This window comes from Bubalus kerabau, chromosome 16 (assembly GCF_029407905.1).
Source record: "Bubalus kerabau isolate K-KA32 ecotype Philippines breed swamp buffalo chromosome 16, PCC_UOA_SB_1v2, whole genome shotgun sequence".
In the NCBI taxonomy this organism is placed as follows: Eukaryota; Metazoa; Chordata; class Mammalia; order Artiodactyla; family Bovidae; genus Bubalus; species Bubalus kerabau.
In genome coordinates this window covers 44,269,003-44,286,224 of record NC_073639.1, presented here as the reverse complement: position 1 = coordinate 44,286,224, position 17,222 = coordinate 44,269,003, and the positions used below count along the sequence as shown (strand labels likewise).

At 48.4% G+C, this 17,222-nt stretch overlaps 1 protein-coding gene across 4 annotated transcripts in view; it reads left to right on the top strand.

The window, feature by feature from the left end:
• The window catches only part of FNIP2 (folliculin interacting protein 2), a 129,489-nt gene that overhangs the window by 100,918 nt on the left and 11,349 nt on the right, over window positions 1–17,222 (top strand). For all 4 annotated transcript variants that reach the window (XM_055550643.1, XM_055550641.1, XM_055550642.1 and 1 more), the window contains 2 exons: window positions 3,189–4,386; window positions 5,093–5,249. In XM_055550643.1, the coding sequence (XP_055406618.1) occupies window positions 3,189–4,386; window positions 5,093–5,249 (1,355 nt within the window). The remainder of the gene's footprint in view (window positions 1–3,188; window positions 4,387–5,092; window positions 5,250–17,222) is intronic.

Here is a 17,222-nt window from a genome sequence, read left to right as displayed (position 1 = left end):
CATGTCTGACTCTTTGTGACCCCATGGACTGCACACCAGGCTTCCCTTGTCCTTCACCATCTCCTGGAATTTGCTCAGATTCATGTCAGTTGAATCGGTGATGCCATCCAACCATCTCATCCTCTGTCATCACCTTCTCTTGCCCTCAGTCTTTCTCAGCATCAGAGTCGTTTCTAGTGAGCTGGCTCTTTGCATCAGGTGGCCAAAGTATTGGAGCTTCAGTTTCAGCATCAGTCCTTCCAATGAATAGTCAGGGTTGATTTCCTTTAGGATGGACTGCTTTGATCTCTTTGCAGTCCAAAGGACTCTCAGGTCTTCTCTAGCACCACAGCTCAAAAGCGTCAATTCTTCGGTGCAGAGTTAGAAGGGCAGCATTTTCCAGAAAAGAATTGCAGACAGGGGACAGGCACAGCAGACTTGGGAAAGAGCATATTCTAGTAGTAATGAAATGAAAGCTGTCACTGTGAGCCACACTCTATTTCAGGTGCTTTCTGCACATACTAATTAATTAGAGTCTCATTCTCAACCTGTTGCTGCATCCTCACTATATTACAGATAATAAGGCTGTCTTTCTCTGTGCCCTGGGTCACGAAGTGTGTGAGGAGGAAGGAGGGTGTGTTTCCCACGTTAGGGGGATCCTAGGTGCAGATGAGTTAACTGAAGGATTTACAGGTGTCCTGAAGGGATTTGCTACAGTCCATCAGCACAGAGGAAGGAGCCGGGAGCCCAACTCCTTCTGGGTCGTTGGGTTCTTCCCAGGGAGGACCAGGCACTGCCGTTCTGGTTATGGACAATAGGCTTGAAGAAAAACTTATTCAGCAGTGACAGAAGGGGGCCAGATGTTTAGAAAACATGGTGTTTCTTGGTGCCCAGTCACCCATTTTAAAGGAGCATGAATTGAGCAGTGTACATTTAACTAGATAAGTATATTTCTACTTAGCTGTGCTTGCCATGTGAAGTTTAACTAATTGATATCAGTTCCATGTGTTTGGTATAACTAGGCAGAGTCCCTTCCTCTGGGCCCAAAATCCTCTTTCAAAGGAGAGCATATGTTCTCGGAAGTACCCCCCAGCACCCCAACAATCCAGCAGGGCCTGCTGTGGACAGACTGAGGATGGGGTGCAGCCTGGGGTACAGTCACAGGGGAGAGCTTTATGAAGCCAAGGGTTAAGTGATGGTTGGGTTTCCAGTATTACAGAACATCGAGGACTGCAATATTTTGACAGGGAGACACTTATTTCCAATGATTGTTATTATTATTTTTATTAAACATTCACCAAGTCACAGCAAACAGGAAAATATAGATGGCCAGGAATATGCCTGGTGCTAATGTGCTTGTAATCACTGTTCCTCAGTCACAGAGAAGGTCTGTCTTGAATGATTTCAAGGCCCGTTTGAGAGTTTGCCGGGATGGGCCCTACTGCCACCTAGCTCCGCCCGTGTTCCTGCTCATCTTCTTGATGAACGCTGGGGCCGAGTTAACAGTAGTGTCGTGTGAATCCCTGACATGGCCCTGACACTCCGCAGCCACAGCAGACGTGATCACAGGAAGTAGCAGTAATATGCTCTTAGTCAAGAAAGTTTTCTCAAACAAAAGTGCTTGTCCAGAGAGCAGCTGCAGTTCTGAGTTATTTTCAATTCTTGCATGGTTTCTCAGTCAGGTGCAAAAGCTTCTGAGGTAAAGTTCTACTAGTTTGTAACTTAGTCCTTTTATAGAGGGGATCGTGTGGCTACACTTCTGCCTTGCCCATTACCTGTTCTCAGAGTCTAATTCTGGGAATCCTCTCAAGAGGAGAGGACCCACCTCTGATGGGTCCTATCACTTTCTGCTCAGTCTTAACCTTATGGCACCCCACTCCAGTACTCTTGCCTGGAAAATCCCATGGACAGAGGAGCCTGGTAGGCTACAGTCCATGGGGTCGCAAAGAGTCGGACACGACTGAGCGACTTCACAAGAATTGCCTCCCCCGCTCCCTCTAGATGGAGTCCAGATTCCTGAGTTCTTACCTGTAACTGTCACCATGTATCTCCTCTCCTTTACTTAGGGTTGTTCCACATTTTGATTTATACCAGCATTCTGATTATTCCCAAAGTGGTTTCTGATTCAGGGTTGCTCCTGCAGAGATGTAAGGGGGATAAATCTATGTGAAACACTCAGCGCTGTGCCTGCAGTCAGGAAGTGTTGGCTTTTTGTTGTAATCGTCAATATTATTATCAAAGTACCAGAGATACACCTTACCAAGGGTAGTACTCAGATTTTATGAAATGCAGTAATTGTAATGGTCAGGCACTGGACAGACACCTGTGATGAGAAGCCTGTGCTACTGGTTCTCAAAGGTTTGCCTTTCTTCTACCTTAGCCAGTTTTTAATCAGCATGTCAGGATATAACTTATGGTGCATTTTTCTCCAGTAGAATTTCCATATGACCCAAGAGAAAAAAATCAGATTCATTATTCATGACCAAGTGATTTTTTTCTTGTTAATCAAATTGATTCCACTTGATGCCTCCTGTGTATTGAGCAAACCATTTCATTAAGTATTTTGAATTGATTCACTGCACTTCCGCTCAGAGATCCCAGAATTTGGATGTAACCCCAAGGCTTCTTGTCCTCGGATTCTTCTAAAAAAGATCTCATCATTCTAGTTTCCAAAATAAATGATTTGGTTTGGTCACAAATAAGGGCTCTGGCTTTAGCCGTCCTTGGGAAGAATGGAGCCAGCTGGCCCACTGACCTGCATGGTGAGACCCAGCCTGCAAACGGGGGACTGTGTGCATGCCACTGCACACAGCCCTGGACCTGGTATACACACTGGTGCTGTACCCACTATACACACCCATGCTGCACCCAACATATGCCAGCACTGCACCCAGCACGCTCCCATGCTGCACCTTGCGCACACCTGCACTGAACCCAGTGTACACACTGGTGCTTACCTAGCATATCCCTGCACTGCACCCAGCATACACCACACTGCCCGTGAGCACCCAGAGCAGGGCTGCCCAGGCAGACATTCCACCCTAGAGGGAAACGAAAAGATGGTCATTCTAGGAGTTGATCTCTGTGCCTCGGGTGTGTGCAGTGAGTCTGGTCTGGGAACACGGCATCCGTGTTTCTCCTGTTCAGGCTGACACAGCCTTGAAGCGCTCACCCAGGTGACTGTGTCTTTGTGTCCACTTGGCCTCTAGGCGACCTTTACGGAGCTATCGGCTCTCCAGTGCGGCTGACGCGCACGGTGGTGCTGGGGAAGCAGAAGGATCTGGTGCAGCGCATACTGTACGTGCTGACCTACTTCGTGCGGTGCTCAGAGTTGCAGGAGAACCAGTTGATGTGGAGTGGGGGCCCCGCGCAAGGCGAGCAGATACTGCACGGGAGCAGCATCACCACCGCCCTGGAGAGGGGGGAGGTGGAGGAGTCCGAGTACGTGGTGGTCACGGTGAGGAATGAGCCTGCCCTCCTGCCACCCACCCTGCCCGTGACCACGGCCGAGGGGTTGGCTGGGGTCCCGGTAGATGCTGACCCCAGAGACCTGTGTCCCCAACTTGATGGAGAAGGAGGCGGGGCCCTGGAGAAGAGCCTGACAGCCCACGGCGCGTGGAGACCTCAGGGCGCATCATGCGGGGAAGAGGAGAGAAAGGAGCCCCCTCGAGGCGGCTCTGCGAGGCTCCCCAGCGGTGCAGGTGTGGGCGCCGGGCTGAAGATGAGCCCTCCAGCCATCGGGGCGGAGCCAGGAGGGGAGATGCCCAAGAAGCTGCCAGACCGGTCGGCGGCCAGGCCGTGCCCTGATGGACGTCTCCGGGACAGGCCGCCCTGGGAAAAGGTCACCTTCCACATTGGGAGCTCCGTGTCTCCAGAGTCGGACTTTGAAAGTCGCACCAAAGCAATGGAGGAGCGGCTACAGGCCTGCAGGTGTGCGGAGCCAGAGCCGGCACAGGAACCCCCGGCCGGGCCTGGGGCGGCTGCTGACCCAGCCCAGGAGGGCCAGGACCAGTGCACTCTGATGTGCTCCCGGTCTCCTGGGGTATCTGGGGTGGGCAGAGATGTCAGGACCAAGGCTGCCGTGGAGGTTGCTGGGGCTCCGGGCGCACCTGCCGCCCGGTGCGCACCTGCCAGCCCTGCAGGTGCGCCAGCAGGGCCGGGGGGTCAGAGGGGCAAGGACGCAGACGCGCCCGCGACGAGCGGGTGCACTGCTCCTGTGCCCAGTGGCGATGCCAGCTTCAGGGTGGAAGGTGGCCTCCCCCGGAACGAGAGCTCCGACAGCGCCCTCGGAGACAGTGATGACGACACATGTGCAGCGGCCTCGCCGGACCTGGGTCCTGGAAGTGATCCTGATGCGGACCATGACCAGAGCGAAGGGTCGCTGGAGGTGGAGCTGCCGCTGCCCAGGTAAGGCCGCCGGGATGTAGAGTGAACCGGGTCAGATGCTGCCTCTCCGGCCACTGAGGGATGCGGTGGTGGTGGGGAGCAAGGCATATCATCTCTCGCCATCCCTGAGGAAGATCTGTGGCCATGGACGCCCAGCCTCAGAGGGCGGAGGATGGATGTAGTGGTGGGTTACACCCCCGAGCAGCTTTTCCCCTGCCTGTGTGATCAGGACAGCTTCAGGTGGTCGGGAAACAGCACCTCTTCCTAAGGCAGCATCAGCAGATGACCTGGTCTGTAAAGCAGTAACTAGAGGTTTGTCCCTTCTCTGTCCTGGCACCCCCCTATGCAGGTGTGTGAGTTCCTGGATCCAGACTTTGCCAATGACACCGCCCCCCTCCCCCCCCCCGCCCTGCACCCCCCCCACACACACGGAGTTTTTCTTCTCTCCCGACCCAGTGCCTGGAGGATGAGGTCTGTGAGGCACAAGAACAGACTCACAACCAGCCACCAGAATATCTGATTTTTCCTGCTCTTCCTCTTTAGGAAATTTCCTTTTCCCTTTAACTCCCTTCCCTTCCCGCTCCAGTGACCTGCTTCCCAGAGGACTCCTTATGTGACCGTCCCTGGATCTGTTTCTCTCACCTGTGTCCCTGGGGCTTTGTTCCCACTGCAGTGCAAAAAGGGAGCACGTTTGCATTGTGCGTGCTGATGGCTGGTCTTGTTTTAGGTCTCAGAGCATCAGCAACCCCAATGTGAGAAACTTCGGCCGCTCCCTCCTGGCAGGATACTGCCCCACGTACATGCCAGACTTGGTGCTTCACGGGACCAGCAGCGACGAGAAGCTGAAGCAGTGCCTAGCAGCTGACCTGGTCCACACGGTCCAGGTGAGTGATCCCAGCTGGGAGCTTCAGGCTGCTGACCAGGGGGTGAAGGAGGGGCAGCCAGGCGAGGTGGGCAGTCACAGGTGTAGTCATGGGATTGTTGCTGCAGATGCTGCCAGGGTTACGGGAACCGGTGAGGCTGCTGAGGCATCTGGGAACGTGCGGAGCTGGAGGCTGTGAGCACCACAGGACACAGCAGTGGGGAAAAGAAGAGGGTCTGCCTGGTTGTCGGAGCACGATGGGGTGGGGGGACCCCCGACCTCTCACTCCTCCAGCCGCTGAGCTCCTACAGGGCCTCCTTTGGGCTAAGCCCAGCTAGAAGCCTCAGAGTGAGGAGGTCATAGCTGATGCAGATCCAGGCCTGCGGTCTGCAGAGCTCACCTCTGCACAGGACAGGGAAGGGCACAGGGTGAATCTGAGGCAGGCGGGGCAGGCTGGGCGGACAGAACAGTCAGCACAGATGGTGACAATTATATGCGTCCCAGGGAGGACCAAAGAGATGTCACATGCGTTTTGCTTTTTGGCTGATCCTTACAAGTTCCTAAAAGTAATCTATTTTAACTGATTTGTCATTAAATTCACTTTGATGGCTGTTTGAGGATGACTGTATAAAGATTAACACATCTTATGGAAAATTGCCTCGTGGCTGCCTCTTACCGCTTCTCCACTATCTGCAGCGTGACAGGAACTAAGCAGTGGCGGAAACCATGTCAGTCTGACAGACCTGTTTTTAACTGAGCCGCTATTGGGCAGACGTGCAAAAAAATAGCTGTTTTGTATTGGAAGCATATTTTATCTTGGGCAGTAGGAAAAGTCCTCTTTGCATCAGGAAAATTGGAATTTAGCTGGTTACTTTCTCCTCGCCCAACAAGTACTTTTCGAGAGGTAGAACAGAAGGCAGGGCATGCCGTCTTTGGCCTTGAGCCCCTCCTCTGTGAAGACCAGACTTCCATCAGGCACAGGCCAAGCAGGCTGGAGGTATTTGTATGAAACGGGAAGAAAAGTTTGATGGTGAAGCAGCTGCACTCACCCCCCTGAACAGGGAAGGAGGAGGTTGGGGGGAGGGCCCTGAGGCTGGGGGCCCGCCCCGTGCAGGGACTGGCACCAGGTTCCTGACCCGCCCTGCTTTGTGCTTGGCCACCACCCGCCCCAGGCCAGCCCTGGAAGGAGGCAGTGCTGTCGTTCTCTGTCTGCATAGTCCTCAGGAGCACTGTCCTTGCCTGTCGTCTCAGAGGCCCGCACGTCAGTGACCTCGGAGAAAGGAGATGCCCTCCTTGGGCAGCGCTCTTTCTAGGTCATCTGAGCCACCATATATTTAGTGGCCACCAGGAGCGTAAGGCCCTCCTTTTGCAGCACCATGTGTTTATAATCATGTATGCAGCACTGAGGGGCTTTTCATCCGCCCGTGTCGGTTTGATCTGTAAGAACACTGGTGCTGCTCACTGGACCCTTCTCCCATGGAGCCTGGGTTCTGCTCTGACAGGTGTGCCAGGAGATCCCATGTAAACCCACAGGGCCATTCTCAGGCACCCATCCTCCAGCAAGTTATCATCTGAATGCCCCAGACCTGCTGACCACCACTGTGAGGACGCATCTACAGACTGATTGTCCTCCCTGAACTTGTTATCTGCAGAACCATTCATGACATTTTGTACATTTTCCATAGGCTGACACATTCAGATGTTTTGTGTATTGGGTTTCCATGGTGACCATCTAGGTCTATAATTCTTATATTTAAAGAAACAAAACCATGTTTCCTCTGCTTGTGCTCTTAAAGACCTGTCACGTCCAGTTTTCTCTTCCTTTCAAAGGTAGTATTTTCACACTGCAGCTGTTCTCCTCTCTGCAGACTATTCAGTCAGCCTGAGAGATGGAAAGTTATTAAATCTAATAACCTACATTGTGTCGAGTGGTGAGAACATCTCCCATGCAGGCCGCGTGGGTGTTAATAGGGAATTACAAGGGTCATAAAAATATCTTCAGAAGAATGTATCCAATCAGCATTAGTGGAGTTCTAATTTCACTTGGCACATTCATCATAATGAATTTTGCTTTTGAAGTAAGTGTTCCATTTAAACTTCTCAGACTGGGATCCTGCTCCATGGCAGTGTTTAAATAAAAACAGGCTACTTTCAACTGCCATTGACAAATATTTGTTGGAAAATAAATTAGGAGGTTTAGGAGGTGGAACATTATATTGAATGACTGCTCCACAAAGCCTAGTAATTATTTAAATTCTTGAGTGTGTTGCCAGAGAAAAAAGCAAAGATCCAAGAACAGGAGCCGAGTTAGGACTGAAATACTGGCTTGTTGAGGAGGAAGAGCTCGGGATAAATTGTTCTCATAATTTACTTTGAAGAACCTGGTTTTTGAATTTTAATAATTCCTAGTATTCATGCCACACTTCATCCAGCTTTGAGATTCATAGTTGTTTACAGAGAAGTATTTTTAACTTTTTAAGAGCAGTTGATTTACATTATTGATCCGTTTTCGAGGCCTGCGCGTGACAGGATTGTGAAATCTGTCTTATGTAAATACGCAGTTCTGTAACCTCAATGGACTGGGTTGTGGAGTTTCTTCTCTCACTGAGGTACTGCGTCTGGAGCTCCCAGTACTAAGAATTTCTTTTTGTGCATTTCCTTATCTAGACTCTTATGAAAGAAAGAAGTGTTAACTTTATTTCATTTGTGTCCATTTTTGTTACCGGCTTCCACGTGGTAAGATTCTAATGGCCTTTAAATATTTTAACACGTGTTCTTATTTAATCCACCTACTACCTCTGTTCCAGCATTTGAACTGTTTCTCTGCCTCCTAATGCGTAGATTATACAGCTGCCTTGAATTAGGCTGAGGTCATACTTAGTTTCATGTTTTTCCTGCGGCATCTAAATGTGAATTCTTTCTTCTGTTTTCCTTTTGACTTTGAAGGGTGAAGTGGGAGAGCCAGCTTCACTCTGCACCCATGATCTCAAGGAGCTTTTTCTCTCTCCTTCTTTTCACCTGTGTCGTGTCCACCTGTGGGTACTGCTGACCCATGGGTTCTGGGTACTGGGCCGGGGCAGCTATGAAGTTGCAGGGAATGGAGGTGGTGGAGGAGGCTGACTTGACACTACGCTGTGGTGTTACTGCTTGTTCGATGGTCGTCAGGTAAATCTGTTGGCTTTGCTAGGCCTCAGAAAAACATATTTAGAGAAATAGAAAAAAATGTAATCCAGCAGTTAAGAATGCAGCTTCTAAAGGCAGACATACCTGTGTTTGACTCATGGCTTACTCCTTGTGGCTGTGTGGCCTTGGGCAGGTTTCTCTCATCTTCCAAGCATCTTTTTCATGTTCTAGAAAATGATAGCACTTGTAGGTCTGATTGAAGACCGTGAGATGACGCATGTCTGTTGTTGAGCACAGCACCCCGCACATTACTGAACACCCATTAAACAGTAGCTGTTAAAATGACACCGTGAACATGCTTTGTAAATGAGTTTTCCAGGATGCTCGTGCTCTGGCTCATGAACAGAAGCAGTGCCCATTCCTTCAGTGTTAACGGCTGCTGAGTTCCCTCTGCCATGACGGTCCAAGGAGCAGGCCAAGCCACTTAAAGCTCTGCAGGGTCAGGTCATCGAGACCAAAATTAGCATCACATGTTGTTTCTTTTAAGAAAAACTCTACACTAGGGCTTCAGGCATCTTCAGAACACTCTCTAAAATTAGAGGAAAAGTTGGATATGGCGACCTCTTTAAGAGTAGCAACAGGTTGACTCCAGAAATCAGTAGTGCAGATAAGGAGTTTGCTAATGGCTTGGCTGTGCTGTGAGCCTCGAATACGTAATGAAGCCCATGCCACATCATCAGCCAACGAGGTTATGAAAGAGCCACGAGTCACAGGGACTGATAAAGCATTGCCCTAGTAACAAAGACAACACTGAGGTGGCCCGGATCAGCAGCCACCTTCAGTCAATGGTGTTGTAGAGGAAACAGCCATGCAGAACACATCCTCTGTTTGAGGCAGAACAGCTCTGGTCGCCTCCTTTCCTGGGTAGGGTGGTGAGCATGGTGGAGCCATGGACCGTCAGCCCCAGCTCACTGTTGGGGGTGTGTGTGTGTGTGTACATGTACACACGTGTCTGTATAAATGCACATGTATAAGTATGCACACTGGGTTATGATGTTCAAACGTATTTCTCACTGCACATGGTGATTTTAAAAAATACTTGAAAAAACTACTGGGATCTGGGTATCGCCAACTCCAGTCTGAAATCTTGGTGACCCCCTCCCCTCCTCAGCGCCCCTCAGCCTGCAGCCATTACCTGGATGCAGCCACTTTACACACAGCCATGGAGGGCTCCTTCTCAAATAGGGATTTGATTGGTCACTCTTCTGCCCTCATAGGGACCCATTTCTTTAGAGAGTGAAATCTAGTCTCCTTGGCTGGGCTCGCCCTTCGTATGTCCTTCACACACGCACACACATGGTCACACTGTCGACCAGCCTTTAACTCCCCTCCTCTCTTCCACTTCCTGGCCGATTGCTGTGTTCCCTCTGTCTCAGGCACCATGGAACCAATTTCTGTGCCATTTGCAGACCTCATCCTGATGTTGCCCCTTCTCTGAAACCATTCCAGTCCCTTTGCACATGCCACGTGCTTCAGCCTCCAGCGTCTTCTCCTGCCAGGCCTGCAGTGCCCAAGCAGGAAGGGGGCTTCAGTCCTGCCAGTCCAGCACCCAGTCCAGGGACAAGCAACACAGTGTGGTCCCCCTGCGCTGGTTAGAGAAGTGTGTGTTCCTTCAGGGGACCCTGTGCTCTAGACTGTGACCCTCCTAAAGCAGAGAAAAGTGATAGACTCTGCATTTCGGAGAAGGCAATGGCACCCCACTCCAGTACTCTTGCTTAGGAAGTCCCATGGATGGAGGAGCCTGGTGGGCTGCAGTCCATGGGATCACGAAGAGTTGGACACGACTGAGCAACTTCATTTTCACTTTTTACTCTCATACATTGGAGAAGGAAATGGCAACCCACTCCAGTGTTCTTGCCTGGAGAATCCCAGGGACGGCGGAGCCTGGTGGGCTGCCATCTATGGGGTCACACAGAGTCAGACACGACTGAAGCGACTTAGCAGCAGCAGCAGCTGCATTTAAGATATAAAGACGAAGACTGCTGTGCTTAGATGTGATGCCTGAAGCCCTTTGTGTTCTTTTTCTTTACCTAAAGGAGAATAAAAAGCTCTCAAAGGCATCATTTCTCTTGCATTTTGTAAATATTAGACACGTGGCTAATTTTGATGTTTTCCCCAGTTTTTTCATCATGTGCAAAGTATTTGGACATCTAAGCTGTTCTCTGCAGAAAAAGCTACCAGCCTTCTTACATTTTGTCTTAGCATCATGCACATCCTCCCATAACTTTGTTCTGATGATCCCTTTTGACCTCGAGCATCTCTCCTCGACTTTAAACTGTTTGCTTCCTCAGCAAGTGACTGGCCTAAAGTTTAAGGCATCCCTGAAGCTGTGCCCTGTATGCTCAAGGCTGAGGCTTCCCCGAGCCCCTGCCTCCCAGGACCCCTCAGCAGTGCCCAGGGTCCAGAATGGTTGATTCTCTCTCCTTCTCTACTTTATCACAACTCTGAAGCCTTTAGAGACGACATGGCGCCTGTTTTCCAAGAGACACATACAGCACATAAAACAGAACAACGGCAACGTGATGGTCTTGCGGTCAGGATGAGGGGGCTTAAGCCGAATGGGCAGGGGCATTAGCCCTCCTCCCACAGCCCAGAGTAGCTGCTGAGTAACTACGTTTAAAATGGTGATGGTGATAAAAGAAAGGAATTGGAACCCTTAAAAAGATGGTCTGATATGATACCCAGCTATTTAGATTCGTAAAAGAACTAAAGGGAGGTGCTAAAATGGAAAAATGCAGTCATGGAAATTAAAACTCAGAGGGGTAGTCTAATGAGCAGAACAGATTAAATGCAGCCAGAAGGGATTAGAGTTTGTGAAACAGTGACGAGATACAGACCTGCCCCTGTGACTGTAACTCTGAGACAAAAGGACATGAAAAAAATGTGAAAAGAGCCAGTAAGAGACGTGGTGGCTTGAGCGAGACGGTTTTATGGTGTATACAGGAGGCAGGACAGAGAAACAGTATTTGAAGAAAGAATGGCTGCTATCTTTCAGATTAGATGAGCCCACTGACAGGAACACATCCACACTGAGCTTCAGGTCATCAAAGAAAAAGGAAGCTTGTCACTGGCCAGAGAGGATGGCTCTGTCCTTCAGGAAACCAAAATCCAGCATGTGACTAAAGACAAACAGTGAAAATAGAGGCCACTGTCGGGATGGGAGGCAAAGAAGGCATGGATGGCTTCCTGGAGGAGGTGACATCTGCAGTGAGGATAAGCAGAGCTGGAACGGGGGCTCCAGGCAGGGCACAAGGACCCTGCGCTCCCCCAGGGGCTGCAGACTAACTGCAGGCGGAGCCAGCTTGACTGCCATAGGAGCTTCTGTCTGTCACTGTAAACTGCCGGCGGGAAAGCCTGTGTGCCGAGCATTTAGCATTCGGTATTCCAGATGATATTATAGACTGGAAGAGGTGTTTGAGAATGGTGAGTGGTGACAGGATTCTGTTCTCTGCATGAATGTGAGACTAAAGGTGGGTTGTTTTTTGGGGGTATGGGCCATTTTTAAGGTATTTTTGAATTTGTTACAGTGTTACTTTTGATTTATGTTTTCATTTTTTGCCTGCAAGGCATGTGGTATCTTAGCTCCCCAACTAAGATTGAACCCCCACGACCCCACCATAGGCACCCCCTCCCCGCCCCTGGATTGGAAGGCAAAGTCCTAGCTACCAGGGAGGCCCCAGACTGAAGGCTTAAAAGGAGAAAAAAACTGGTCAGGCAGCCACATGTATCTGCATCCTTCTGTGTGCCCTCAGCCATCCAGAAGTGAGTGGACTTACTTAAATCCTCAGTGCCAAGGATGTGGGGGGTTGTGGTTATGTAGGTGGGCCTTGGCCCCTAGAGAGATAGGAGAATAAAAACAGGATCTGACAACATTTAACCAAGAGCAGATGCTGAGAATGTGAGCCCCAGAGCATTGATTATCTGCATTTTCTCTGTGACTAACCCAAGGCCTATTGAAATGTTGTAAGGACAAAGACTAACAGAGTCTTGTCAAGAGAAAACACTGGTCATAGCAAACACCCTTTCCCAGCAATCCAAGAGATGATTGTACACATGGACATTACCAGATGGTTAAAACCAAAATCAGATTGATTATATTCTTTACAGCTGAAGATGGTGAAGCTGTGTACAGTCAGCAAAAACAAGACCTGGAGCTGACTTTGGCTCAGATCATGAGCTCTTTATTGTATAATTCATGCTTAAATTGGAGAAAGTAGGGAAAACCACTAGGTCATTCAGATATGACCTAAATCAAATCCTTTATGATTTTACAGTGAAGGTGATAAATAAATTCAAAGGATTAGATCTGGTAGAGAGGGCCTGAAGAACTGTGGATGCTTAGCGTCACTAGTTATTAGAGAAATGAAAGCAAGACTAAGTGATGTGTCACCTTACGCCAGTCAGAATGGCCATCTTCAAAAACCTGTAAACAATAAATGCTGAAGATGGTGTGGAGAAAAGGGAACCCCTTACACTGTTGGTGGGAATGTAGATTGATATAGCCACTGTGGAGAACAGTATGGAGGCTCCTTAAAAAACTAAAAATAGAACTACCGTATGACCCCATAATCCCATTCTTGGGCATATGTCCAGAGAAAAACATGGTCCAAAAGGATGCATGTACCTTAATGTTCATTGCAGCACTTTCACAATAGCCAAGACATGGAAGCAACCTCAATGTCCATTGACAGATAAAGAAGATGTGGTGCATAAATATACAATGGAATACTACTCTGCCATGAAAGAATAAAATAATGTCATTTGCAGTAGCATGGATGGACCCAGGGATTATCATACTAAATGAAGTAAATCAGACAGAAAAAGATAAATATGTGATATTGATTATATGTGAAATATAAAAAATGATACAAATGAACTTACTTACAAAACAGAAACAGACTCACAGACATAGAAAATAAACTTGTGGTTACCAAAGGGCAGAGGGGGAAGCGATAGATTAGGAGTTGAGGATTAAAATATACACACTACTGCATATAGATAAAATAGATAAGGAACAAGGAGCTATACTGTATAACACAGGGAACCAAAGTCAATATCTTGCAATAATCTGTAACGGGAGAATATGTAATAAAAAAAAAAAAGATATGTATTCGTATATATGTATAACTGAATCACTTTACATCTGAAACTAACACAGCACTGTAAATCAACTATTTTTCAAAAAAAAAATTTTAATAAAGAGGTCACTACATAAAATGTTAGTGGTATAAATAGCTGTACATGGAAAAGAAATATGTTAATAGTTGTGTGGATGACTTAATAAGAACTGGATCCAATCTAAAAATAAAGAAATCTGAATAGAGAATTGTTCAACAGAGCCAGCATGTATTAGGTATTTAGCTCATGCCTTGCATTTTGTTATGTTCATTTCTGAGACTACGGAAGAAAATGTAATTTCTCTCCTTGAGTTATTTACGAAATCACTGAGTAGACAAACAGATGTGCAATCAAGAGAGAGTTAGGACAGTGTGATTCCATGCCAGACAGTGGACGTGGGGAGTCTCATTGTGGGGCAGAGGGGAGATGGGGCCGGGCCAGGCCCCTGAAGAACTGGAATGTTTAGAAGGGAGCCCAGAAGATGTTCTGGCCACAGCCTGAGTGAGAGACGGGCTTCCTCTCTGCCTGGAGAAGGAGGTTCTCCTGCGAGAGAGCCTGGAGGGGAATGTGTGCAGGTGGAGGTGAGCCAGAGGGAAGCTGTAGGGATGCAGAGACAGGTTTGACCCATAAGCATTGGGGGGGGGGGGCATGCTAGGGTAGGTTTCTGAGTCAGAGAGGGTTTGGGGATGTGGTTACATGAGGGGGTGATGTAGGGTGTAGGGAAGCAAGGGGATGCACCTGACAAGTGGGAGGCAGTACACTACGAGTCTCATGCACATTTTGTCACAGAAACCCTGAATTAAGTACAGTCACACACTGCATGGTGGTTCATCCATAAATAATCCTCCTGCTAATGCAAGAGATACAAGTTTGATTCCTGGGTCATGAAGATCCCCTGGAGAAGGAAACGGCAACCTGCTCCAGTATTCTTCCTGGGAAATCCCATGGACAGAGGAGCCTGCTGGGCTACAATCCGTGTGGTAGCAAAGAATCAGACACAACTTAGTGACTAAACAGCAACACACTCTGCAGATGTAGAGATGGAAGCCCCGGAGAATGGGGTCGCTAAGGCCCCACAGCTAGTAAGTAATGGAGTGACAGTCAGGCCCAACCCTGCCTGGCTTCAGAGTCTCGGCTCCTTGATGAAATATCCAGACCTGAGGGAGGGAGTTCGAGAGGTCAGGCTCATGGGAGGTGTTTGAACCATTCAGTCTAATGGTTTACAACGTTTGTCAAAGTGCTTAATTTCTCAAAAGCACGCTCCGTGCATTCGTTACTGGTAAGTGTATTTATGTGTACCTTGGGTTGTATGCAGACCTGATAAAACTAAAGAAACCTGCCTGACAGATTTTACTGTTAGTTACTTCTATATTTAATAAGTTACGGCTCATAAGTAAAAGTAATAAAGAAGTGTCATGTAATTCAGTTTTCCCTTTGTTTATGGTGGTTCTACATATGCCATAAATAGAGTCATTGTGAAGAGGAGTTTTCTGTTGAATACCAGGCAGGGCAGAGGCGTGTGTGGGTGAGAGTTCCTGTGATTATCCAGGCGGGTCTTCTGGATCTCAGAGTTCTTTAAATTCTACAAGCTTAGAGACCAACTAATAAACCAAACCGTAAAACATTTACACTGCCCATTACTGCCCATAAACGTTACTCTTTAGTGGGCTGTGTTTCCTTTGGAAAGATACATGTCAGAAATCTCCAGAATCATCAGAACATGCGCTTCAATGCTCTGACCTTAGAGAAGTTTAGACCAGATCAGGACTGGGCTGTCAGTTGCCCTGGTGGTCCTTAGATGATAACTTGAAATGGTTGCAGATGACATTTTTTATCTCTCTCCAGTATTCTTTTTCTTGAATATTTACATTTTCGTCTATTTCCATCTTCCTTTAAAAAAAAAAGTATTTCGTCTTCAATAAATGAATAACTACTAAATGGCATAGTTAGATGGAGACAATTATGGTGACCTCTGGATGTATTTAGGGAAAGTCAAAGTGTTGATTGCTCGGTGACGCCTGACTTTTTGTGACCCCCATGGACTGTGGCTCACCAGACTCTACTGTCCGTGGCATTTTCCAGGCAAGAATGCTGGAGTGGGTAGCCGTTCACTTCTCCAGGGGAACTTCCTGACCTGGGGATCTTCCTGAATTAGGGATTGAACCTGGATCTCCTGCATTGCAGGTAGATTCTTTACCATCTGAGCCGGCAGGGAAGCCCATGTAGGAAATTACATGTTAAATATTTAGTAGTCTGAGAATGTATAATTCTTTTTTTAAAATTTTATTGAAGTACAGTTGATTTACAGTGTTGTGTTCATTTCTGCTGTATAACAAAGTGACTCAGTCATACATATGTGTATTCTTTCTCATGTTCTTTTCCATTCTGGTTTGTCACAGGTTATTGGATATCGTTCCCTGTACACTTCTTTCTTTAAGGTGCTGTCCTGACAGCGTTCCGTGGTTCTGCTTCCCTGGATCCCCACACACGTGACACTCAGTGCTGTGCATGGGATCACGGGTGCTTGCCTTCCCTGTGACTGCTGGGCTTGACCTGGTCTGTCTGAAGTCTGTCCTTTCTCAAGGAGCTGGTCCTGCACTTGGGGCTGAGAGTCCAGGAGAGAGGAGTCAGCCCCTCCTTCAGGGAGTGGGCTCTGGGCTCCCTGTGCATTGTCCCAACTTCGGACGCAGCTTTCTTTAGTCTGTCCCCAGGTTTCCAGTGGTGATTTAGAAACGGCTCGTGCTCACATTTTCTCTCACATAATTGTGCCGTCTCCTCTGTTGCTCCTCTGCTGTTTCCACTCCCAGGTCTGAAGCCTCCCGGCGTCACTGGTACCCAGACAGCCTTCTATCCGTCTCATCCCCCGTGAGCCTCGCCGCCCTCCTGCCGGTGGCTCACTTCTGAAGGCGGAGCTCTGTGTGTGGTTGTCGGTGGTGTGCGTGGTACCGCGTAATCTGCGGTCTGTCTGCTTTCCTTGGATCAATACACTGCTCCCTTCCCTGCCACGAGGGATGGGAAGCTACTTAGGAAACTGAGTGAGTTGGAAACTAGGGCCCAAATTATCCACTACAAATAGTTCATCCAACTAAAGCTAGACTTTTATCCCAACTGTCCCAGCCTCCTGGCCCCCTACTCACAGGGAGGTCTCGGAGAATGAGCCCTTGAATGACCTGGCTTGGATCCTGTTCCCGCACCTTGATAGAGGAAGGTGACTGAAATCCAGCGAGAGGAGATTGGCATGCCTTCCTCTCACTGTGTGTACATGGGCATATGGACTTTAATGATTTTATATATATATATATATTTTTTTCAGGGGCTTCCCAGGTGGCACAGTGGTAAAGAATCTGCCTGCCAATGCAGGAGATGCAGGAGACATGGGTTTGATCCTTGCGTCAGGAAGATCCCCTAGAGTAGGAAGTGGCAACCCACTCCAGTATTCTTGCCTGGAGAATCCCATGGACAGAGGAGCCTGGCAGGCTAGAGTCCATGGGGTCACAAAAGAGTCTGATGCAACTGAGTGACTAAGTACATATACCTCATATACACACACAGCACATACACTTTCATAATGGAAGTCCCTTGAAGGAAAGGTCTTCGTATAGATTCATATAGATCTTTTCTGGGAAATACCCAGCACACTGTGAATTTCTGATAAAGGCAAAGCATTGAAGGAACTTGAACTCCAAATGCAAAT